At 40.2% G+C, this 25,295-nt stretch overlaps 1 protein-coding gene and 1 long non-coding RNA gene across 7 annotated transcripts in view; one reads left to right on the top strand and one right to left on the bottom strand.

Annotated features, from left to right (window-relative positions):
* Positions 1-2,217: 2,217 nt before the first annotated feature.
* LOC108504098 lies at positions 2,218-10,078 on the bottom strand. 2 transcript variants are annotated; one of them, XR_001876994.1, is made up of 4 exons: positions 9,458-10,078; positions 5,061-5,127; positions 4,443-4,516; positions 2,218-2,492 (listed from the first exon to the last, which is right to left on the bottom strand). It is a non-coding gene; the product is annotated as an uncharacterized LOC108504098 (long non-coding RNA). The 2 variants fall into 2 exon arrangements; XR_001876993.1 differs by lacking the exon at positions 9,458-10,078 and having other exon boundaries at positions 5,061-5,703.
* Positions 10,079-11,114: 1,036 nt separating this feature from the next.
* LYRM4 (LYR motif containing 4) overlaps positions 11,115-25,295 on the top strand; it is a 90,743-nt gene continuing 76,562 nt past the window's right edge. For all 5 annotated transcript variants that reach the window (XR_001877002.1, XR_001877003.1, XM_017828751.1 and 2 more), the window contains exon 1: positions 11,115-11,246. Coding sequence is in view for 3 of the 5 variants with exons in the window: in XM_017828751.1 (XP_017684240.1) it covers positions 11,161-11,246 (86 nt within the window). In the remaining 2 variants the exon portion in view is untranslated. The remainder of the gene's footprint in view (positions 11,247-25,295) is intronic.

Below are 25,295 nucleotides of genomic sequence, written 5' to 3'. Positions count from 1 at the left end.
TGAAAGAAGAAAAGAGACTTTCTTCTCCTTTAAAACACTACTGTCAGCTCACTCTCCATAAGAGCCCACTATCTCTGAAATGTGCAAATAGGACCTTCAACTTTTACTAAGAAGTAAATTCTATTTACTCCAACACTTCTTTTTAGATAATGCAAAAAACTCTATTTTTTTTATGATTGCCTATCTCTGGAGCTCTTTCCTATTGACTGAGCGAAACAGAAATCAACAAACAGGGTTTTTTTATTATTCCATCTTTTCCACTGATTTAGGCTGTTGTGTTCCCTTACACCTAATGAGGTCTAGAAGCAGAAGACCCCTTGATCTCTCAAGACCTATTAACCCAAAGTCTGAGGCTAGAATTGCAAATATATACTGTTACAGCAAACAAAATCTATCTAGAAACTCTGTACATTTGATCCCCAATCACATGAGTTTCAAAGAAAAATAAAGCATGAAAAAAATAAAACAAAAGTATAGGGAAAAGCAGCTAGCCTACACAGAGTGTTGTATTGACTTGCATGTTGTAAAAGAAAAAAAAACCAAACAACTCACCACATCAGTTTCTAAATGACACAGTTCATTCCAATCCATTTAACCAACACAAAATGCTGGACCTACATGAACAGCAAAATTTGCAAACAATACAGACAGCTCTGCCAGCAAGTCTCACACAATCACAGTATCTGTCTCAATACAGTTGGTCTCACAGCAATACAAATTTCAGAAGGTAAAACAAAAATGAAGTAAGATTGCACTCCTAAACATTTTCAGTTTGGTTTCCTTTACTGTGGTCTTTTTAGCAAACTTATTTACTATAATTACATATTTTTTTTAAACACTTTGCTGTTATTTCCTTGATTCCAGCACTAAAATTTACCACAAGTGAATGGATACTGCATTTCTTCTTCTAAATCTCACATGACATTTCAAGCCTGTGTGCTGCCTCCTTAGTCTGCTGAGCTGCAAGATGAAAGACTTAACTTTGCTTTTTTAAGGACAAGCATACCCAAGAAGACACGCAAGAATTAACTACCTAGGTAACCTCCATTAACAAGCTTAAAAATTTTACTTTGCATATTCTGCAGTTATGAATGTATATAGGTTACCAAAAGACAGAAAACCTGATGTGTGAATATTCTACTTATATTATGAAACATTTCCTGTAACTGTAGCTAAATAAATGCATTAATTATGTTTAAAGCCTAAGGTTAAAAAAAAGTAGTCTTTTTCCTTAAAAACACTTCAACTGCAACAACTGACACTGAATTATAAACAGTGCTGCTGATAAATATTGATGATAAATTTTATTATTAAAAATGTTCAATTTAAAGTTCTGCCTATTCAAATAAATACAAGTCAAATTTCAAAAAGCATTTGCTTAATCCTGGTCTAATTTCCTGATACAACTGTTCTCCAGTTCTGGTAAAAGTTTACACCCAGGATTAATTCATAAGTATTCAGGCAGACCTACCTTGTAATACTCTATTTGATTACATCTGAACACGACTGTCTTTATAACCTTCAGGAGGTGCTGACATCTCCTATAGCTTGTTAAAGAAAAACTAGTTCCAAAATATTCTGTAGCAAGCAAAGTAAGGCAAGCATGACTTAAAATATGGATTTAAATTGTGTCTCCATCCAGTCCTGCTACCACCAGATTAAAAAAAAAAAGTTTGAGAGTGTTACACTAAAAAGAACAGGACTAGTATCACTAACTTCTTTCTTTGCCATTAATGCTAGAAAATAGGATATATTTCAGTTCATGACTCACAACATCCTAGGATAATGGGCTCCCGAGCAGCTTAATGTTTTAACATCTTTAATATTACTGGGTAACACCTCCTATAAGGCTTTCTAATATTGATATACTTAGACATATAATGTCGAGATACAACACAAAGCCCAGCACAAAGAACAAAAGAAAACCTTTGTTTGAAAAGCCTTGAGAAAGCCATGTCTTTTATTTATATCAGAGAACATTTCTGTGACAGCAGACACCTGCAAGTCACACTTCCCTCCAGAGCAAGCCTCAGTGAAAGAAAACCTAAAACAGAGCTTGGGATACACCTCTCAGACTATGGCACACAGAAGTGTTTCTCCATCCAGTCTTTAGATAACAAAGGCAACATCCCCTTATCTTGCATTTTAAGCCAAGATACACACATTGACCAGGTGAAAGAAGCCATACAAGTCAGGGAAGAAGAGAAAATAACAACATGAAAGAATCAAATCTTTATTATTAATGAAGAAAAAGATGCTATTATAGCTCAAGGTCACATATGATAAAACAATCTTCACTTAACTCCACGTCCGTTACATACTGAGAGAATAAAAATTAAAACATAATAATTGTTATTATTTTTCTTTAAAACCATCTGTAGAATTGCAATTTGCCACATGCTGAAAGATCATATTCCATAGAGGCCCAGCAGGCTCTGCCACTCAGGGTTTGGAGTGAGAGTAGTCAGGGGACACTGGGGTCAAACGAACTCCTAATATCAGGTGAGAAAATACGATTTGGTAGAACCTGCAATATCTCTTAAATTAAGTTTATTTTAAAAAGAATAGTTTAAATAACAACAGTTAGTAGAATAAACACAGTGTTACTGCACACTTAGTTCAAATCCATCTGGCAGAGTTTCTGTTTGTAGAATGAATACTATATTAACCATGCAACCTACCACAAGAAAACAGTGAAAGAATTTTACTATTAGAATAAGATATGTTGTGAGTAAAAGTGGGGGGTGGAATAAGAACCACACTCTGTGCATGGATGGAGAGGGACAGAAAGGAAAACAGAAAAAGTTAACCTTTAATCTCTCTATCTGTTCAGAACAACATTCTTTCATAAAACTTGATGAAGTTAGCGTGCCAACATAAAAGAAGCAAGCAGCTTTCCTAAGTTCATCAAACTATATAGAGTCAATATTTAGTTACATCTTCAATATCTATTAATTTTACATGTACAATACCATATCTGTCCATTTTACAATATTATCTTCCCACTGGAAGAGCTGGTGTAATGCACTATGCAATTTTCACACTGAGAGTAATTAGTATAATAAAATCAAAGTTAAAACAAATGTTGGGAAAAAAGCTACATTACAATCTAAAATAGATAAGAAAGCAATGAAAAAAGTTATGTTAAAAGTGTCAAAAGTAAGAATACTCTTAACAAAGGTCTTGAACAGTTTTTTCAAAGTGAAACCAATTCTGAAATCATCCACACACAAAAAATTAAATGAAGCACCATTATATCTCTGTGAAGACCCAATATTTACTCTGTTTATCTGTTTTTCTCCATTTTAAATGGAGCACACATACTTCATCAGGAATGATTTTCAAAAAAAGGAAGAAGTTAAATAACAATGAAAAGCACCTGCATAAAAATGAATTAAAAGAAACAACGTATGTACAGTGCCAGGAAAAAAAAACCAAAAAAAAACAAAAAGCAAACAACTAAACAAACAGAAAAACTCCACAATCTGATCCTGGGCAAAACCAACACTAGGCTACAAAGCATACCTGAAATAGGTATGCTTCAGAATAGTAGAACAGGGAGATACTTAATTCAGGTCTCCAGACAGAGACCTGGGCTCTCAAAAATATTCCCAGAACAGTATTTGGTATTTTAAACTATTTTTTCCCCCTTTCCCACCTTTCAGCAGAATGTAAACCCATTCCTATTGGAAAGTTGACAGCTCCACTTCATTGGCCTGCATCCCCGTCTAAACTGCCACGCATTCTCATTTTGAGGTAACACACAAAACTTTATAAAGAGACACAAACACACACTGCCTTTAGCTTATTCTGCCATGGGGCCGGGGATGTTACAGACTGGAAGGCCGAGAGATTTGTAAAAACGTAACTATTGCCTCTCCCAAGAGCTCCCTGAGCTCCCTCACCATTCACCAGAGCATCCTATGCTGAATTCTGACCTGCATCAATTATAACTGGTTTGTAAGCAAGGAGAACCTAATTCTGCCACCTCTTCACACGCTGAACAGCAACTTATTGCCTAGGTGGTTTGACAGATTTCAAAGGGATTATATTCAAAGATATGGAAATACTCTGATATAAGGATGACAGAATTTGTCCTTCTGAATTTCTTCTTTGGAAGATTATCATCTTCTACCTATTTATCTATCTATTGTTATTATTGTTATCTACCTATCTTTATGTCTCAGGTCTCAAAAGTTTCTTTGTTTTTGTATTAGGACTAAAGAAATGCATTAATTCTATATGGAAAGCAACTTTAGATAGCCAGCATACCTGTCTTTAGCAGCTGGTGAAGATGAAGAAATATTTTTAATTATTAAATAAATTAAAATTCAATTATTAATTAAAATGGAGAAGGACTGAAAACTTGTTACTAACTAAAAAGACTCGCACTGTTTGTGGCAAAGAGATTCAGAAAGCTAAATTTATTTTTAGTTATTTACCTGCAAGCACAGATAATCTTCCCTCAGCTCTGTTAGCTTTAGTCAGTGCTTTGTTTCTTCTCTTCAGGGACTGTCTGAAAGAAAAATTTTGATACAGTCACCCCAGATATAAAAACCAGAAACAGAAATAAAATAAAAATGAAGTTGTATCTAGAAGTGTGAAGGCATTTAAGGAAATAGTGACAATTTACCTGATCTTACAAATGCATCAGAAACGTGATATATATAGGAATATGTCCCTAATGCACTGTCACACGTAGCCAGAGCTCTGATGACATAAAACTGATAGTGACACAAGACGAAAAATAAAAATGTCAAAGATCATGCAAAAGTAAGTAATTTAAACTCTACCATTACTACAATTCCTAATATGGCTACATTGTTTTCCTCATTTCAACTAAAACATTGCTCTATAGTTTTCTTTCCTCCCCAGAAAAAATTTGTTTCAGCTTCCTATTCAAAATGTTGGTTTTTTAGCTGGACTAAAAGTCCAAGTTACCAGAAAAAAAAGTCATATGGATACACAGCATCATATAAAATGAAAATGTGTTACAAGTGGAAAATCATTCCCCCTCCCCATGCCCCACAGTCAGAAAACTAAATAGATAGCCTACTTACAATACACTTAATCCTTGATGATTTACACATCCATTGTAAAGCAAAATTTTGCTTAATTTTTCTTTCCCTAAAAAAATTAAAAATATTAGTTTCTTCCACACGTCCCGTTATCAGAGGTCACACCTTTCCCCAACAGCACCTTTTCAACACATTACGCAAGAACTTTCTACTTCTACCTTAGCTTGGATAACATGTTTTCTTTTATCAGCTCCACACTACTTTATAGCCACATGATACTTCCACACCTACTGATACTTTGATCCAGGAATTGCTTCTGGCAAATAATCACACAAGAAGTATTTATAAGAAAATGGTTAGTGAAGTGGATTTTCAGGGAAGGACTTAAGCAATAGTCCCTGACCTGAGTAGAGCTAGCTCCTGGCATCACCTGAGAAGAAAACCCATGCCCATAATCCAGAGAGCAGAAGAACTGGGATGCACCCAAGCATCAGGATGTCTCTGATCTCGTATACCTGAGACATGGGGACTGGGTAATCAGAAAAAAAACTCAGAGCACTGTGCTAGCTGTGCACCAATCCCCAGCGCTGAACCACGGAGAATCTGGGATGAAGGGCATAGCCTTTACCACCACAACATGACTGCGTGCATGCTTGTATACACACCTACACACATTTTTATGCATATTCACATGCACATTTACATATGACAAAAAAATAAACTCAAGAGAAGAAGGAACTTTGCTCTAGCAAAATACCTTGGATGCAGTCGTGATTGGCAGTACCATTTGTAACCAATCTGCCAAACCAGAAATCACAAGTCAAGAAAAAAGATACAGGGTTGGCTACAAAGAGACTCTCAGTTGCTCTTAAACAAAATATCAGTCCTTGTTTTACAGCTAAATATGCTTCCTAAGTTAAAAATTTCAACATCCTCTAAAAGAGGGCAGAAAAAATACCAAAATAACTACATAAGGTGGCCTGGCTGGATGACAGCTCTTGAGAAATACGACAATAGTGTAAATCACAGAGGAGGAGAGGAATTAAACAGCCTGACTCTAAGGGGCATAAATTAAAAAGTGGGATGAACTCAGGGAAGAGGGTGGCATAGGCTGAGCATCAGAAAACATTTCTGAACAGCAATACCATATAAAGTAGAATATATTTTCCCACAGAAAGGGAAGTTATTTAAGGCTAAATTTGATAAAACACTGGAAAGCGCAGCAAAGAAAACATTTCTGAATTGATGAGGCCATAGATGGGAACACCTAATTAATTCTGTCCTTTATGCTTCTCATTATTAGATTTCTGAGTAAGATTGCAGTATAACAAAGAACCACATAGCAAAAATATGTTAATTTCTTATGGGGTTTTCATTATAAAAAATACCTTGGCTTTCATCAGCATTAAGGTTCAAAGTGTCATTCACATTTGATGCAACTATTACACGCTGCACTATTTAAGCACTATTGGTAATTTTAATCCTCTATTATTTATTCTCTTGCCTATTACTGTTACACAAAATTATCCTTTTAATTCTGGAGTTTCATAGCATTTTTATTTCAAGCATTTCAAAGTACTTTACCAACATATGTCCACTAACAACATCTTTTAAAATCAATATGGTATATATCAACAATGCATATCATCAATCCAGAAGTTATTCTGGGATTGCTGAACTGTCCAGCTGCTTCATATCAGCTGCTTAATTATCAGCCAACACAATGCCCATGAAGTCCTCTGCTGTTGCACACTGCCACAAGAAATTAGAAAGTTAAAACTGTGGCCAACAAGGAAAACAAAATTTGGTGTTTCTTTCAGTTCAGTGCCTGCAGCACAAGAGATCATGAACCAGTAAAGGTTTAGGATCAGTGGTAAAACAGGTATTCCCTTAGAAGACCAAGTATTACAACAGAAAATGCACTACTGGTTGGAATTTGGTTTTCGTATTATTGATTGTTCTTACAATCTTACTTTAAAAAATACACAGCATTCTGTAATTCAGTTGGAAAGAGATGGGGAAAACTCACAAAAACTGAAATAAGAGTTTTGTCATGGTTTTTCCTTACCTTTTAACTTCTAGGCAAAATTTTTCAAAATGCACAAAGAATTTAGGAGTACAGCTGAATTTGAAAAATGGAAGTTTCTCCTCCTGAATAAAAATATTCCTTTCTTTAGGGCAACCAATTAAATATAAATATTTTAATAGCAGAGTGAGTCAAGGCCTCCTGTTAATACTGTGGAAATCTTATTCACCATAGGGAATGGTTAAATTATAGTTTGTTACACTTGTCACTGAAATCCTGAAATTCTTGTGATTTACAATCCTTCTTTTAACGGTCCTACTCTGCTGTATAGGATCTCCCTGTGCACAACACTGTCAATCAGGAACTAAGAGCAGAGAAGAGAGACATCATACCACAGCAGCAGGGTAAAATTAGCAATGCTGTCATAAACTGAAAAACAATAATTAAAAGAGATGATGATAATATCACAACAATCAATTATCATTCTGACCCCCAAAGAAAAATAACAAAAACCAACAGCAGTGTACCAGGAAAACACATGCTCTCTGAAAGTGTTCAGTGCCGTGTCATAAAGCTGAAATAGTGCACTACAAGGAACTATTCGGCAACATACGACAAGACATCAAATATGCTCCAGAGAATAGAACAGCTGTTCCTTTTCACACCAGTCCACAGTCTCTGCAGGTATTTAATTCAAATTCCTCCTTTACTTTTAGCAGCTACATACTTAGAATATTAGTAAATGTTCCAGGTAGGGATACTATTTTGTCCTTCTCAAAGTGCTTATTTATCCCAAGAGATGCAGAAAGGCGAGGCACATGCCACCTTCCTTCCTCAGACCAAATGGTGAAGGCAAAGACTTCTGCACAAATGAACACCCACAAACTCCTTTAGACTATAACTATATGTATCACTGCAAGTACAAAAAAACCTCCATAAAATATAATAATTAATCAGCACTAAATTTTAAACAAGAGAGGTTTGGGGGCGAGGGGGGAAGGGGGGAGAATCCACCCATGTACTGACTGGTTCTGGCTTGATGACTGCATTAAATTCAGGTGTGGTTTTCCCCTAGGAATGAGGAGATAGTTAATTAAGTGGCTATTAGTGCTTCCCCATACATAGGCACAGGATACAGCAATGGTTATTTGAGCTCTGTCTGTCCTTCAAATTCTCTGCCGGCTTGCAGTGATGCACATATACAAAGGCCAGCAGAAACACGTGTACTCCAGTCACAGCAGAGGCAATGTCCGCTTCCTGCAGAATGACAGGACTTCTGAGACCATAATTCATTGCTTCTGAGACCATAATCCACTGCTTCCAAGGAAATGCAATAATAAAATACATAAGAAAATATTAATTTTTCCAGATAAAAATGTCAATCCAACTGCACAAAGATTACAAGTTTCTGCTAAAAATTGTTCTTCCCTCCTTGAGTGTATTATAGGTTACACTACGTAAAGGAGACAAGAGGAAAGACTTCTCTCCTTTGATAGGTTTACTTTGAATTTGATAATGCATTGCCTGATTTTATTGCTTATTCTAAACATATGGGGTTTCCACGCTTCTTTAAGAGAAAAACATGGTTACCTAAAAAAAAAAAAAATTTAAAAAATGAAACTCACAGAAACTGTCAGGGAGATTCAGGAACAGGATTAGCACCAGAGGCAATCTCAAAATAATTTGTAATTGCTTTTCAACTATTAAATCAATACTGCTCATGTAAACAAAATTTGTTTAATGCTTTCATCCTAATTACTCTCTCATCTTTTAGAGTTGAAGATCGTAACACGAAAACTTTATTTCCAACAATAACTGAAGGTTCTTGCAAAATTCCATGGAACAACTGCCACACTCATCCACAGAATGATGTCACATAACTTTGTTAAACTCTCAAACCTAAGTTTTGCTTATCCCAGTGTTGTAGTTGCTTACGTTTTTCTAGAAAAATGCAACATTTCCTCTTAACATTTCTAGTCTGGGCTTTGATAAAGAGAATATCCAAGACATTTTCTATGTATGGAAAAACCTCCACTTCCAGAAGCCTAATGGGCTGCTAAAAGATAACATACCTGTAGAGATGAATTTGACATAATTCCATGTGTGTCTCTATTTACATTCAGAAGCACAGAACTATTTTAGTTCTTTGCAACAAACTGTAAATTGTATTAGATGCACAACTGACACAGATAATAATACCCAAAGCGCATATACAATAAAACGAGTTTAATTAGTAGCAGCAATTGAAACACTTTTGCCAGAGACATGCAGAATATCTACATGATAGATATTTATACATCTACTATATAAAAAGCATACTGTGGAGAAAGTAGGAACTCTGTCATGATTATAAATAAATTGTATTATTAATAACATTAAAATATCAGTATTTAATATACCTGCAGCACCATACCTGTAAGGTACAAAGTTATTCTGCAGTGGTAAAACTTTCTGCAAAGGAGGATGCTAGATATGTGCTGTTCCAACAACAAAAAGATCAGGATGCCTCTGGTATAAACAGCAAAAGAAGTTCTTAAGCAGAAAAAGAGGCTCACACTCACAGCAGAGAGGAAAGACCAAAAATTAGCAAATAAACAGGTAGAATCTACTTTTTAAATGGCTTCGGTCTGTTGTTCTGTGGACTGTAAGATACACAGGCACTTGTACACTGATTCCTTACTGTGTCCTACCCTCTCCAAGGCCAGTTTCAGCACACATGGGGCCTGTGTGTTAAATTTACCCAAAGTTCAACACAGTTATTCATTTTCTGAAAACCTGTACAAATGGAGAACCTTAGAGGAGGGCACCGATAAAACCCATGTGGTCATTTCTCAGGGCAGTGAAAAAAGCAAGAAAAGGAGTTACGAAATAGAGATTTCCCATTGAAATAAAAGCATTGAAAGCATTGAAATAAAAAGAGGCAGGAAATCCTTGCTAACCTCTGTCAGAGGCTTTCACTACTTAAACAGCAATTGAACTATAACTATACAGGTCAAGCTAGTTTAAATAGGAGAATTCATCTTAAAACGAGTATTGAGAGAGGAACAACTCACACGACACTGTAACACACTCGAGTCTAGTACACTGGCACTGATGAACACTGACTGCAAATGTCTGATTTCACAGTATCACAGAATATTTAGGGTTGGAAGGGACCTCTGGAGATTTCCTAGTCCAAGCCCTATGCCAACGCAGAGTCACCTAGAGCAGGTTACATGGGGAGGAGGTGTCCAGGTGGGTTTGGAACGTCTTCAGAGAGGGAGACTCCACAACCTCCCTGGGCAGCCTGTTCCAGTGTTCTGCCACCCTCAGTGTAAAGCTCTTCCTCATGCTGAGGTGGAACTTAAGTCCACTGCTCTTTGTTCTGTCTCTGGGCACTACTGAAAAGAGCCTGGCACCCTCCTCTTGGCACCCGCCTTTGAGATATTTAGATGCATTGATGAGATCCCCTCTCAGTCTTCTCCAGACTAAACAGGCACCGCTTCTGCAGTCTCTCCTCATAAGAGAGATGCTCGAGACCCCTCATCATCTCTGTGGCCCTCCACTGGACCCTCTCCAGTACAGGAACACTGACTGCAAATGTCTACAGCGATTTCGACGCAATCCCCTGGCACACATCACTTGTTGCTAGCTTCCAGCCCCGGACCACATCCCACCGCGTGTGACACACCAACAAGTGCGGGGTGGGCACCGCCACGCTGCTGTCACCGACCAGCCTCTCTGAGCGCTGCTTTCGCTTTCCCTGCCGCTCGGGCCTCCCTCCCCGTCTCGGGCCTTTCACAGGGGCACGGCCGAGCCCGACAGGAGCCTCGGGGCAGGTCGCGCCTTGTGCCCCCCGCCGGAGCTGCCGGGCAGGCCCGACACGGCAAAACCCGGCCTCCCGGGCCCCCCGAGCCCGCCGCCCCGGGGGCTGCCCCGCCCGGGGACGCGCCTTTTCCTCTCCCCGCCCCGCCCGGGCCTTGCGCCGGGCCTGGGCCGAGCCGCCACTCACTCACCGCCGGCCCTGCGGCCCCGCTCCCGCCGCGGCTGCGCCCGCCCGGCGCGGGAGGCGGGAGGCGGGAGGGCGGGGAAAAGGGGCCCCGCCGTCGCGGGAGGAGCCGCCCCGGTGCCGGCAACATGGCAGCGTCCAGCCGTGCCCAGGTGCTGCGGCTGTACCGCGCCCTGCTGCGGGAGAGCCAGCGCTTCAGCGGCTACAACTACAGGTGCGGGGAAGGGCTCCGGGGGGGACGGTGGCACCGGGTCTCCTTGGCGAGGCGCGGGGGTCCCGGCGGCGCTTGGGGCAGGGCCGCGGGCGCGGGGCAGTGCGGAACCCGGGGAGCCTCCGGGGGAGCCGAGCCTGCCCTGGAGGAGGGAGCGACAGCGGGACGCGCACCGTCCTGGGCCCGGCTCGGAGCGCAGGGAATGGGCAGCCCCTGGTCCCTGTGCCAGACCCAGGGCTGCCTCAAAAGCACCAGGGTATGGGCCATGCCTGCTGTAAGAGGAAGGGATAGGACAGAGACTGTCCCGACCTGGAGTAGTGTGTCCAGTTCTGGGCTCCTCAGTACAAGAACAACAAGGACCTACTGGGTCCAGCAAAGGGCTGCAAAGATGTTTAGGGGTCTGGAGCGTCTCTCTGATGAGGAGAGACTGAGGGAGCTGGGCCTGTTTAGTCTGGAGAAGACTGAGAGGGGATCTCATCAATGCATCTAAATATCGCAAAGGGAGGTGTCAAGAGGATGGTGCCAGACTCTTTTTGGTGGTGCCCAGAGACAGGATGAGGAGTAACGGCCATGAACTAAAACACACGAAGTTCTACCTCAATATGAGGAAGAGCTTCTTTACATTGAGGGTGGCAGAGCACTGGAACAGGCTGCCCAGAGAGGTCTCTCTCTGGAGACATTCCTAATCCACTTGGACATGTTCCTGTGTAATCTGCTCTAGGTGACCCTACCTTGGCAGTGGGGTTGGACTAGGTGATCTCCAGAGGTCCCTTCCAACCGTAAATAAGTTGTGAACTTGACAAAGTTCGTGTCTAGTCTGGCTGCTGTTTCTCTCCTGGAAGGGAAGAGCCGGAGCCAGGTTACAGCCAAACCCTGCCACCATGTGCTTTGTTCAGGCTCAGGGTGCTGTGTGCAACAGGAGCAGGGTTCACTCATCCTGCCACACAGGATGCTACACTGCCTGCCTGCCTTCTCTGGTTATCAGTGAAAGACACGCACTGTTTTTTGGCAAGGGTTAGGCATAAGCCTGGTGAATGTTAGATAATCTGCTGTGTGTATGGGGGGTGCTACCCACCAGCACTGCAAAATTGCATTGTCCACTGGTAGTTTACTCACTTTTCCACTTAACTGGACCACAGGCAGAGACATGTGAGCTACTTTTGCAGTGAATCATCTCCAGCTGGGAAGAATTGGGAACAAAAGCCTCTGAACTTGCATAACCGTGGTGAACCTGTGCTCTTCAAGGCACAAGTATTCCACAAACCTCATGAGAAGAAAGACTGTGGGGCTGAAATTGAACTAGTGCTAATAAACCTTCATTGCCAACTCCACACAGCAGTTCAATCATGTTCCCTTGCTATCAAGTCCGCCTTCTGCTTTTCACTGTCCTGTGTATCCCAGGTTGCCCTGGTTCTGGCTAACAAAGAAAGGATTGTACGTAATGAAGATGGCTTGAGGCCCATGAGATGTGCAGTTGGTGAACAGCCGAATGAAGCTCTTGTTTGGGCCATGGCATGCTTTCTGCAATGGGTTTGTGCTGGAGGGTGAGCAGTGAGGAAGCTGAATCTGCAGCAGTCAGCGGAAGCAAGCCAGCACCACCTCACTGGTTGTACCAGTAACTGGTGGCACCAGCCTCACAGACTGTATATGGACCCCTCCCTCTGCTCAGCCCCTTGCTGCTGGAGCACAGGGGAAGTTGTTGTAATCTCTTGCCAGTAAACCATACTCAGAGCCCAGGCCCCTACCTCAGATCCCCCAAAAAATGAAGTATGTATGTGCCTGGTTCACTGGCAAATTTTAAAGGATAGAAAACTAAGATATATGTTTACCTTGCATGTCTGATTTTTTACACCATATCAAAGTGCAAGTTGCCTCTTTCTGTAAGGGAAAGATCTCAGTTTTTGATGGGTCTGTCCTCAGACTGTAAAATCAGCAACCATATTAAATCTTGTGGTGTATACACATTTGTGAGCACTAAAAGCAATAGCATTTTCTAGCAAGAAATGATCAGCAGCTGTTATGTTTAGAGATCTGCTGGGATGACAACAACAATTCTGCCTCGGTGTTCATGCCACGCCCACAGGTAAAATAGATGCCCCGTTAGCTTCTTCTATGCCAAGATAAGCAGTCCTACCGTGTCCTCAGGGCTGCTGTAATGTGATATGGCAATACACTGGAGTTAACCTAAGTGTGGTTAGGTTAGAACCACACTTAGGTTAACACTTAGTAAAGAACCAACTTGTAGCAAAGTAGGAAGTATTAAAGATTAATATTATTGATTTTTGATTTTGGTTAGAGAATGTCAGAATACTTTGTTATTGCAAACAGTGCATATTTGTAAGCGTACGTCTGGAGTATGATCAGCTGTTTATTGTCTCCTCATTTGCTTACTGTGCTTTTTCTCCTAATTTTGTTGCCCTGGTTTAACCTGGCTGGCAGCTAAACAGCACACAGCTGCTCGCTCACTCCCTGCTCCCCAGTGGGGTGGAGGAGAGAATGGGGGGGGAGCGGGAGGGAAAGTAAAATTTGTGGGTTGAGATGAAGACATTTAATAGGACAAAAAAATTAATGGATAATAATAATAGAATCAGAATATACAAAACAAGTGATGCACATACAGTTGCTCGCCATCTGCCAGCCAATGCCCAGACAGTTCCCAAGCATCAGCCCCCAGCCAGCTTTCTCCTTAGTTCATATACTGAGCATGACACCATATTGTATGAAATATCTTTTGGGCCAGTTTGGATCATCCTGGCTGTATTTCCTTGCAGGTTCTTGTGCCCCTGCCTACTTGCTGGTGGGTTGGTGTGAGAAGCTGAAAATTTCTTGACTTAGTGTAAACCCTGCTTACTAACAGCTGAGACATCAGTGTGTTATCAACATCACTCTCATCCTAAATCCATACCGCAGCACTGTGCCAGCTACTAGGAAAAAAATTATCTCTATCTCAGACAAACCAGGACAGGTGTACATATAGATTGTGGTGGAAAATTCAATATTTTTTTTTATGACTTTCCTGGCAAATATATTCTATATGTCATCTAGTAGTGCTGGATTTTCTTCTACCACCTGGAAGAACTTGACCGGTAACTTTGAAGAATAGCATTCATGTCTTAGAGTAACTGAGGTCACCACTGTCAATCTTCAGAATAACACAGGAGCATCTCCAGAGTCCTGAAGTAAATGTCACAGAGTGTTTAGAGCCCCAGATGTATAGGCCAGGTTTTAACATCAGGGAGAGAGAATTTAGTAGACTGTAAGTAATTTCATGTCTACCCTTCTGCTTTATTACCCATGCAGACAGTCTGAGGAATGGAGAGTGACTTGTACTGGGGGAAAATCAATATGCAGAGAGGCAAGATGTTAGGTTTTGAGTCAAAAAGATGGTTTGTAATGAATGTACTATTTTCTTCTGTGTGGTTGACAAAATTAGAACTTCTGATGGTTTATGATGTGTTGGATTACAATCTCAACTAAATGGATTTAAGGGGTATTTCTAAATATCATTTGTGATTTAAATAATGGCATTATGTTGTGTCTGGTTTTGGTACAGAAAACATCTGGTTGTAGATGAAGATAATCCGAACTTAAAAGTTTCTTGCTTGTTTAATGTGACTGAAGCTCAGTGGTCTTAATACATGGGAATCTAATGGAAGGGAGTTCTCTTCAGAAGGGCAGCGCAGGGCTGGAGCAGATCTCCCCCGAGAGAGTTTGTCATCTCCATTCTTGAAGGTTTCTGTGACAGGTTTAACCAAACAGCACCATGGCTGACCTGACCTTGTTACATGTAGGCCTACTTCAAGTGTGATGTTAGCCTGGATAAGCTCCAGAGAGTCTAGCTAAGCAACATTACTATGATTTTCACATCCCTAGCCTTCCTTGGCCTGTAAAGATACTAACAGTGGGTAATAAGTTCAGGGTAGCATCATATGGCATGCTTCCAGCTCATTTCCTTTCTATTTCTTTAATTTCTTGTAGTTATGAGCAGTGTCAGAAGCTTTAAGTCTCTCTGTTGGAATTTTTCTGCAAATAATTTTTTTATGGTTTTTTTAAGGTCTTTTCTTGATTTATTGTAAATTTATTTCAGTTATCCATTATGTTCTCTGTTAATTGGTGGATGTTGCATTTTTATTTATAGATACATTTTTTCCTTGTCTCTGTAAATTGCATTTTAATGGAATTGATTTTTCTATTAGAATGTGCAATATTATTTGATTAATAAAACTACCCAGTATATAGAAGAATCAGGGAAAAAAATTGTCAAAACAGTTTTTGCGTTGGAAACAAGTTAATTGAATGCATGCAGTTTCATCTGAGACATGTCCTTCAAGATTTTAAAACTAGTACATCTGATTTTTGCAAATCTCTGCTAACCTAACAACAAAACCGAACAAAATAATTTGCACTGGTTTTTCAGTGCCAGTTACTCTTCCTGCTTTGACCAGCATGGTTGTTGGTCTGATTTTAGGGAGTCATGGAACATAGAGCCATAGAACAGTCTCAATATTGCTAGCTGTTGTTCTCAGGGGGGACTTCAGCTTATGGGATATCTGCTGGGAATATAATACAGCAGAGGGGAAGCAGTCTAGGAGGCTTCTGCAGTGTGTGCAAGATAAATTCCTAAAACAGCTGGTGAGGGAACCGATTAGGGAAGGTGCCCCACTGGACCTGTTTTTTGCCAACTGTTGGGTGATGTAACTGTTTCAGGACACCTTGGGGAAAGCGATAGTGAAACTACAGAGTTTTCAATTCTCAGAGAAGTAAGGAGGGGGATCAGGAGAGCTGCCACCTGGACTTCCAGAGGGCAGACTTTGGCCTGTTTAGGAGACCAAGTGAGTCGCTTGAGAGGCAGTCCTGAAGGACAAAGGTATCCAGGAAGGCTAGACATTCTTCAAGGAGGAAATATTCAAGGCGCAGAACTAGGCCGTCCTCATGTGCTGAAAGATGAGCCAGCAGGGAAGAAGGCCAACCTGGCTGAACAGAGAGCTTTGGCTGGAACTCAAAGGGGAAAAAAAGAAAAAAAAAGGCAGAGTTTTTGACCTTTAGAAGAAAGGGCAGGCCACTCAGGAGGACTACAAGGATAGCATGAGGCTATGCAGAGAGAAAAATAGAAGAGCCAAAGCCCAGGCAGAACTTAATCTGGCTACTGCCATAAAAGAAAATAAAAAATGTTTCTATAAATACATCAGCAACAAAAGGAGGGCTAAGGGTAATCTCCATCCTTCATTGGATGCAGGAGGAAACATGGGGGCGCAGGATAAGGAAAAGGTAGAGGTACTTAATGCCTTCCTTGCCTCAGTCTTAATAGTAAGACCATTTGTTCTCTAGGTCTCCAGCCCCTTGAGCTGGAAGACAGGAATAGGGAGCAGAATGAAGCCCTCATAATCCAAGGGGAAATGGTTGGCGACCAGCTACAGCACTTAGACACAGACAGGCATGTGGGGCTAGGTGGGATCCATAGAGGCATACCGAGGGAGCTGGCAGAAGAGCTCACTGGGCCACTTTCCATCGTTTATCATCAGTCCTGGCTAACCAGGGAGGTCCCAGGCAACTGCAGGTTAGTCAATGTGGTGTTCATCTACAAAAAAGATCAGATGGAGGATCCAGGGATCTATAGGCCCGTCAGCTTGACCTCAGTGCCATGGAAGGCCATGAAGCCAGATATCTTTAGTGCCATCACACAGCATGTGCAGGACAATGATGGGATCAGACCATGCCAGTGTGGGTTTGCAAAAGGCAAGTCCTGCCTGAGCAACCCAGTCTTCTTCTATGAGTGGGTGACTCTGTCCTGGTTTCAGCTGGGCTAGAGTTAATTTTCTTCCTAGTAGCTGATAGAGTGCTGTGTTTTGGATTCAGTATGAGAATAATGTTGCTAACACACTGACGTTTGATTGTTGCTAAGTAGTGCTTAACCTAGGTCAAGGACTTTTCAGTGTGTTGTGCTCTGCCAGCGAGGAGGTGCACAAGAAGCTGGGAGAGGGAACATGGCCAGGACAGCAGACGCCCAAGCTGTCCAAATGGATATTCCTTACCTTAGAACGTCATGCTCAGTATTTAAACTGGGCAGAGATGGCTGGAAGGGGCCGACTGCTGCTTGGGGACAGGCTGAGCATCAGTCAACAGGTGAAGAGCAATTGTATTCTGCATCACTTGTTTCAATTGGATTTTATTTCTCTCTTTATCTTTTGTTTTGTTTTGTTTGTTTTTATTATTATTATCATCGTTATTAGTAATATATTTTACTGTTTTCTCATTCTCCTCTCCATGTGCCCCCCAGGGCAGTTAGGGGAAATGAGAGAGCAGGTGGACTGCTTGTGTTACTTAGTTGCCAGCTGGGGTTGAAGCACGACAGACCTGCTTAGTGGATGAGGAAGAGGCTGTGGATGTTGTCCGCCTAGAGACCATTTCCCATAACATTCTCCCAGAGAAACTGGCTGCTCATGGCTTGAACAGGTGTACTTGTTGCTGGATAGAAATCTGGCTGCATGTTCAGGCCCAGAGAGTGGTTGTGAATGGAGCTATGTCTGATTGGTGGGTGGTCACAAGTGGTGTTCCCCAGGGCTCAGTATTAGGGCCAGTCCTATTTTATATCTTTACCCATGATCTGGACAAGGGGATTGAGTGCACCCTTGGTCAGTTTGCAGGTGACACCAAGATGGGCAGGAGTGTTGATCTGCTGAATGGTAGGAAGGCTCTGCAGATGGATTTAGACAGGCTGGATCAATGGGCTGAGCCAATTGTATGAGATTCAACACAGCTGAGTGCCAGGTCCTGCCTTTCGGTCACAAAAACCCCTTGCAGTGCTACAGGCTGGGGGAAGAGTGGCTGGAAAGCTGCCCAACTGAAAGGGACTAGCAGCTGAACAGGAGCCAGCAGTGTGACCAGGTGGCCAAGAAGGTCAAAGGCATCCTGGCCTGTGTCAGAAATAGTATGGCCAGCAGGACTAGGGAAGCAATTGTCCCCCTATACTCAGCACTGGTGGGGCCACACCTTGAGTGCCATGTTCAGTTCTGGGCTCCTCACTAGAAGAAAACCACTGAGGTGCTGAGCCATGTCCAGAGTAGGACAACAGAGATGGTGAAGGGTCTAGAGCACAAGTCTGATGAGGAGGACTTTTTCATTCCTCAGGGAAAGGGGTCTGCTATGCACTGATCAAGTAGGTCGACTCGGCAGGCTGCAAGGGTATTCTGCTCATGGGCTTTGGGCTGAGGGGTTTAATGCTCTTGATTTCAGAAAAGGACTCTGGCCACATCATATCATAGAATCATAGAATTAGCTGGATTGGAAGGGCCTCTGAGATCATCAAGTCCCACCCCTGATCCACTACCGCCACGGTTACTAGACCATGGCACTAAGTGCCACATCCAGTCTCATCTTAAAAACCTCCAGAGGTGGAGAATCCACCACTTCCCATGGGCCCATACAAAGGAGGGAAGCTGCTCAAAAGGTGCCATCTCCTGCTGCTGTTACAGTAGGAAAGATGATGTCTGGGAGTAAGTTATTACTGCCATAGCAAGTCAGGCTGTCCATTCCTGTGTGGCACGTGTCTCAACGGTTCCTCAGACCAGGGAAGGAGCAGGTTATGGGAATATCAGACACACCAGTTCAGAACTTTCATGAGAGCACCTGGATTTTTGCACAAATATAGATTGAGTTGACTTGTACTTGCTAATGTCCTGTTTTTCAAGAGGGCATAAAGTTGTTAAGATTCTGCTAGCAACTCTTTTGACAACATAATTCACACCAAGTTAAATTTTTTAAGAACACTCTTTTTTCAAAAATGTGTTTCTTTCTCTTCCTTCCAACATACCTTATTTTGTCACTTTAATTGAAAAATCTCACTTTGTTTTTAGTCCTTGGTCTATAGAATCCTGTCACTGTCTTTTTTTTTTCACTTTTGTCACTCAGGTATTTTAACAGTCTTGTTAAAAATTTTACATGTGACAGGTATTGAAGCTGAATAAGCCTTTTTCTTGCTGGATCTCCTAATGAAGTTTGTGATTGACAAGATGTGCCAGCAGATTGTTTATGTTTCTCTGTGTTAGGGACAAAAAAAAAGACTAAATGGTGATTAAAAAGAAAAAAATTCCAAACAATAATGAGAAAAGGGAGGCATGCCATGTTATAGAAAGTACTGTGTTCTGTCCAAAGTGGTAGTTTGTAGCTGAGATAAGAAATGCAGGAAAAAAATAAAATTGTCAGTTCTGTCCAGCAGAGATGTCTGACTTCTTTGTAGGAATAAGATGACAGACTTTCAGCTTTACAGTACGTGTTTTTCCTTGGCTGTGCAAAGAAGGCAGATAACTTATTTTCGTTCTCTCTCTTTGTAATTGCTGTCTGCGTTCCGAGTGATGATAAACTTTAGGAGTCTTTGAGTTAATTTCTCATATGATGAGTATGTGGCTCCCTCTGTAATGTACTTGAAAAGTATAAAAAAAGTCAGGGCTCCAAGCAGCTGTGATATTCTAGAGCCCGGGGTGCAGGGTGGTTTCCATCCTATGCTATTGCAGACACTTGTTTTCACCTGGCAGCAGCATAGCCCAAAGTCACAGGTAAACAGGCACTGCATGTTTGCAGATCATTTTGTAGAGCAGTCACAGGTTTGTGGTTGGCCTTACTAATGTCTCTTTCCTTGGGGAAATTTTAGCTATTATTTCAGTGACCACATATTATTTTGCCATTAGATTATTTTAGGCTCTTTTATGTATATTATATTGCCTTATTTTGTCAGAATCATGTATGCTTGAATAGAGATGTCAGTATTCTAAGAACTCTGGATGCTGCTCAGCATTCTGATTAGGATGAGAACTGTGAAAAGGACTGAGATGATGACAATCTGAATTGTAGTAAAACGTGGAAATATATGCGCTCTTGGGGAAAATCTAGAGGTATAAGAGCATGATTTTGGATTGGGGTGTGACAGTATTGAAGTATTTCCATTTGACTTCAGTATTGTGTATATATATAAAATATTTTTGAATGACAACTAAACCATTCTATTCCAAAATGTCAAAACATAACCATTAGATATCATCCTTTGAAAAGGAATTTTAAACTAAATGGAAACGGTTCGGCCAAATATTTTGATTTCTTTATAGTAACATTTCCCAACTGAAAATCATTGCCTCTAAGTTCCATTGATCATGTTCATTTGGAGTTCCTGTCTTGGATTTAAAGGTTCAACAGTGATTGTCATTTTCCAAATACATTCATTTTACCCTTGTAAAATTATGCTTTTCCTAAACAATAATTGATATCTATGCATTGGATTTGGTGTCATTTTCTTGACTTCCTTTTTTTTTTTCTTTGACAGAGGAGGATTTTGAATAGTAATAATTTGAAGGAAGAGTTTGGAGTGCATATGTGGCATACAGAGATCTGGAAAAACTGAAATTTTATATTTGTAAGACAGATGAGTGGGGGCTTCCTCAAAAGACCGATTTGCTGTTTTAGTTGTTTTGTTATTTTAGGAAAGGCACCAAATTGACTAAATCTGCTGTGGCCGCTTGTTATTCTTCTATAGCACAGTAGAAGAGGGACATATTTCTTCTTACATAACATTTATTTACCAGTGGTATTTGTTTGAGAACTAATGATAATAATAGAAAAATTACTGCCTCTGGTACTGATTCATGCCCATAGACATATGCACATGATTTCTGGTTGATGAAAAACACTCTGTAATAGAAATATAGTTCCAAAGCATTAAAATGCTGTCCTCCTCCTTTCCTTACTCTTGGATGTGGATTTAACATTTACTTCCTCACCATATCCATGTGTTGCAGCCCATAATGAAAAGATGCTGACCTCGTAACATTGAGTTGGTTCAAGGCACAGTAGACACAAGCTATTATTTAAAGTATTCTTTACAAGAACAGCGTTCTGGATTAAAAAAAGAAAAAAGTAATTTTGTAAGAAAAAGAAACTGCTGTAGATTAGGCAACCTTCACAACCACTTGCTGCAGCAGTGCTCAGCAGGGATGATCTCTAAACTGCCTCTGATAAAGCTCTTCCCATGTGGTTTTGGGTTTGCTAACCAACAAAGTACAATCCTGGATTATGCATGGTTGTCTCCTTTTTCAAAAAAAATGGGCATGAAAGGAAACTTTCTTGGTTGTTTTCTTGCATGTGTGAATACTTGAGCCAGCTGCTCCATGACTGTTTTGCACAGAACTCAGTACACAGGATGTCCTAAGTGAGGAATATTCTTGGTGATTCTTCTTGATATAGTTCTTTCTCAAGAGCAAAGATGCCACAAATCATCCAGACACTATTGATGGCATTATGGAATGTGACTTTTTTCCCTTCACATTTTTTTCTACTTTCTATTCTATTCTATTCTATTGAATTTTTTTCCTTTTTACCTGATCTCTGTATAAAGTTCTAACATTCTTCTCAGGATGCAATGCCTTTAATATGATAATAGTGAAAGAATTCAGTTGAATTCAGCTGCTTTCTTCCTTAACAGAAAGTGTGTGAAATAAAATATTTAAAGTATTCTTCAGGAAAATTTGAAGGTCCTGTGCTGGGAATGGCTAAATGCCAGGCTTGGATGGTATTCAGAAACTCAGGACTCAGTTTAATACTTGGGACTAGACTTTCTTCAGCATGTTTGTTACAAAGTTTTGGGGAAAGCTGCTGCTTAGATACATTTTTTTTTTTTGTAACTTATTAAATAAATAGCAATTTGTTATATCTCATTACATCTTCTAAAGAAAAGAAGCCCATGCACAAAGTAAATACTATGTGTGTGTATGCATATATGAATGTATTGGTGGCAAGAGGTCGGGAATTCACTTCTACTCAATCCCAGTAATCCTTTTGCAAAATCCCTGTTTAAAGCAAGCTGTGAATCCATTGTGGAAACTAGAGGAAGTATGACAGGTGTGTTAGTCCTGTTACAGAAGAATCTTCATTGACAGGTCTTGATGGTCCTTTCTTGTCTGGCATATCCTGGTCTGGAACCATTAAAGACCTGTTTTTACATTATTAGCTTGGTTAAGAGTAAGATTCTCTTATTTTAACTGCCAGAGAAAGTGTGTATAATTTAAATTAATTAAAAATACTTCCCTGAGACTATAATTCATTCTAATACATTGTTAATAATCACTAATCCTTTGTGGTATTGAAGCTTATGTAATTAAACTTAATTCTGTGACTTTAAGTGCCTATGAAAATAATTTATTGTATCCTGTGAGGTCAATATTTAGAGAATTGTCTCCATCTTTCTCTTACACAGCATGTGATTTTTGCTAACTGGTATTTGCTTGCAGGATACATCATATTTTTGCTTGGTAGTATTTATTTAGTGGCATCATGTATTTCCCCAACAAACATCCATGTTATCACAATACTCAGTTGCAGTCACACACAGATGTAAACATCTTTATTGTTTGCATAAGCAGGAGAAGTGTGGGCATGGGTTTCCTGAGAGCCTTGGTGTCAGAGAAACTCAGTTTATCTCGTCACAGTTATGCATTGCATGAATGTTAAATTTCTGCAGACTGTGTTAGAATGGCAATGAAAGAACCAAATGTGGCCAGGGTGGGTGGTTGGGGGGGGGTGTGGTGCAGAGCCCTCATTTATTTGCATTGTTAGTCACAGTTAAGAAGAGGGGAGTGGAAAGGGCCAGGTACAGGCCATCACATTTCATGAAGTTTTGTATTGAATCACTAATGGAATTCTTTGTGAAACAATAATTCATTCACTCATCCAAATGTATTCAGTGTTTTTATTTATTTAAATAACATTAGATGCCTCCTTCTCAGAAAAATGTTTTGAAGTCAATGTAGCTCAAATGAAATGTGTAAGATGGCCCTTGAAGTTTATAGCTTGAATTATGTTTGTGATGCCAAATAGAGCTGTGTTGTGTTGCCTTGAAACTAAGCTGCTACTAAGTTTCAGAAAACATCTTTGACCCATCTAAAATATCACAGCATTTTTCTAGTGAAGTTAATTAGCAAATAGGTTTTCAAAGTAATGGTCTTCACATGTAAACTAGTTTTGAAGGGAGGAACGTTGATGGATTAAGTAGTTTTATTACAGGCCAAAGTAAATTATATGTCTCACTCATAATGTTTTTTTCTCTGATCTAACTAATTTATAGTATGAAAATAAATGTTCCAGTGTTTTGTTTACAAAACAGTAATAAGCAATGCATTTCATGTAGACCTTTAGATAGGTTTCCCGATTTCCAGAGTTATTGAGCATATTTTTTACTAAATTTAATTTATTATTTTCAGTTCATAATTTATACCCCAGATTGCTGCCTATTATTTGCAGAATTTGCACGGAAATATGACTATTTATCAAACTGGTGGTGGCATCCTCACAATCACCTCCGAAAGCAAGGGCAACATAGGATGAATATAGTCCTATTAGCTACGGCAGTGCAGGGCTGGGCAAAAAAGTATGCTGTGTGTATATCTACAGAACTCCTTGTTCTGGGAACTACTGGCAGTGCTTACTAACCTGTATGGGTTTTGGGGCTTGATTGTGGGCTTTTATTTCCCAACAGTTTGTTGGAACCCTTGAAGGAGAAATTCTTTATCAACGCAAGGTATTGTTACCATTAGCTGGGGACGTGGTGCTTCTGCAACTTCTGTGGGTAATTTGTTCCTAGATTGGAAACCTTTTCTGCTACCCAGGGGAATGGAAGGTCATGTCACATGTCAAAGGAAAGATAATCTGGTCATAAAATGTTATACTGAAAACATTGTTATGAAAAATAGACCACTCCCGATACCTCTTTTCTTCTGCTATTATCTCGTGCGGTAACCTTAGACAGTACTCATCTGAGTTACTGAGGTTTAAGCCAGATGTTAATTCTACATTTAGAGTAGATGTTATCTGAGAAGAACTTCTTGCAGCCAGCAATCATGTGCTTATGGGAGGAAAAGGAGCTGGTGTTTGCTGTATGTTTTCTTTTTCCTTCCTTGCAGATAGAGGACAAAAAGTGCTACCATCACTCATGTGAATGAATATTTTCATGTGACTCTTAATTAGCTATTAAGTACTGTCTGTGTTTTTTTGGAGCACACTTTTGGCTTGAAATGCAGAACCTTTTTTGATATATAGTTGTACCACTCTGAACTCAGTCTTATTAAATAAAATGTATATAGATATAGATACAGAAATAGAATAAGGTGAGGGTTTTTTTCCTTCTTACTTTAAGACTCTAAGAGAGAGTGTAAGAGGTTGACTGGAAGATTCCTTAACAATTACTGACTCTAGCCTATCTTCACCTTTAAATTTTAACATCTATACTTAACGTACTTAGGCTTGACTAGATTAAAAGACATTTGTCAATGTTTCTTTTCTTGAAGTAGGAAAGTTGATCCCTCTCTTTGTCTTCCTGAGTATTTCTGATCTCCAGTTCTGTTACAGTGATTAAACTGTTTCAATGCACAGAAGATCTGTCAGCAGGTTTATTGAATGACTTCTGTTCACTGGACTTGAGTTTAAAGTTTAATCTCATTTTTCTGTCTCAAAGCGTATATTGTCTGGTCAGATCAAAGTATTGCATTGTATGCTGGGATCTGCAGTTTGGAGAGTTAGGGTGTATGCACCACAGTTTTAGAGGTGGAGGCCATACATAGCCTAAAAGAAACATTTTGGCTGGTAGATGTTCTTTGCTTCATATTTGGCAGATAATCATCCATCCTACATTTTTTTTATTGTCACTGTAGGAGAAATAGTAGGAAAATGGGTGTAACCCTTTTTTTTCTTTTTCTTTCTTTCTTTTATGTGAAATATCTTTCAAGACTGTTGTGTTACTTCACTCAGGTTTTAGTATTATACTTTGATTACTATGTTATTTCTGGACTTCAGAAAAATATGTACAATGTACAGGTCCTGAGAAGCACAATTTATTTTATTGGAGCTAGTGGAGATCTTGGATATGTCTTAGCTGATCATTATTACACCCCAAAGATATAGAGCTGTGGACATATTGTTCCCTGACTAACCTGCGCAGGGTCTGGCTCTTTCCAATGCTTGCTTGTGCTGAAAGCACTTGGGAAGTACAAGGAGTGGAGAGCCGGGCAGTGCAGA

Source organism: Lepidothrix coronata, unplaced genomic scaffold (genome assembly GCF_001604755.1).
Source record: "Lepidothrix coronata isolate B3197 unplaced genomic scaffold, Lepidothrix_coronata-1.0 Scaffold152, whole genome shotgun sequence".
In the NCBI taxonomy this organism is placed as follows: domain Eukaryota; kingdom Metazoa; phylum Chordata; class Aves; order Passeriformes; family Pipridae; genus Lepidothrix; species Lepidothrix coronata.
This window is presented reverse-complemented; position numbering and strand designations above follow the sequence as displayed.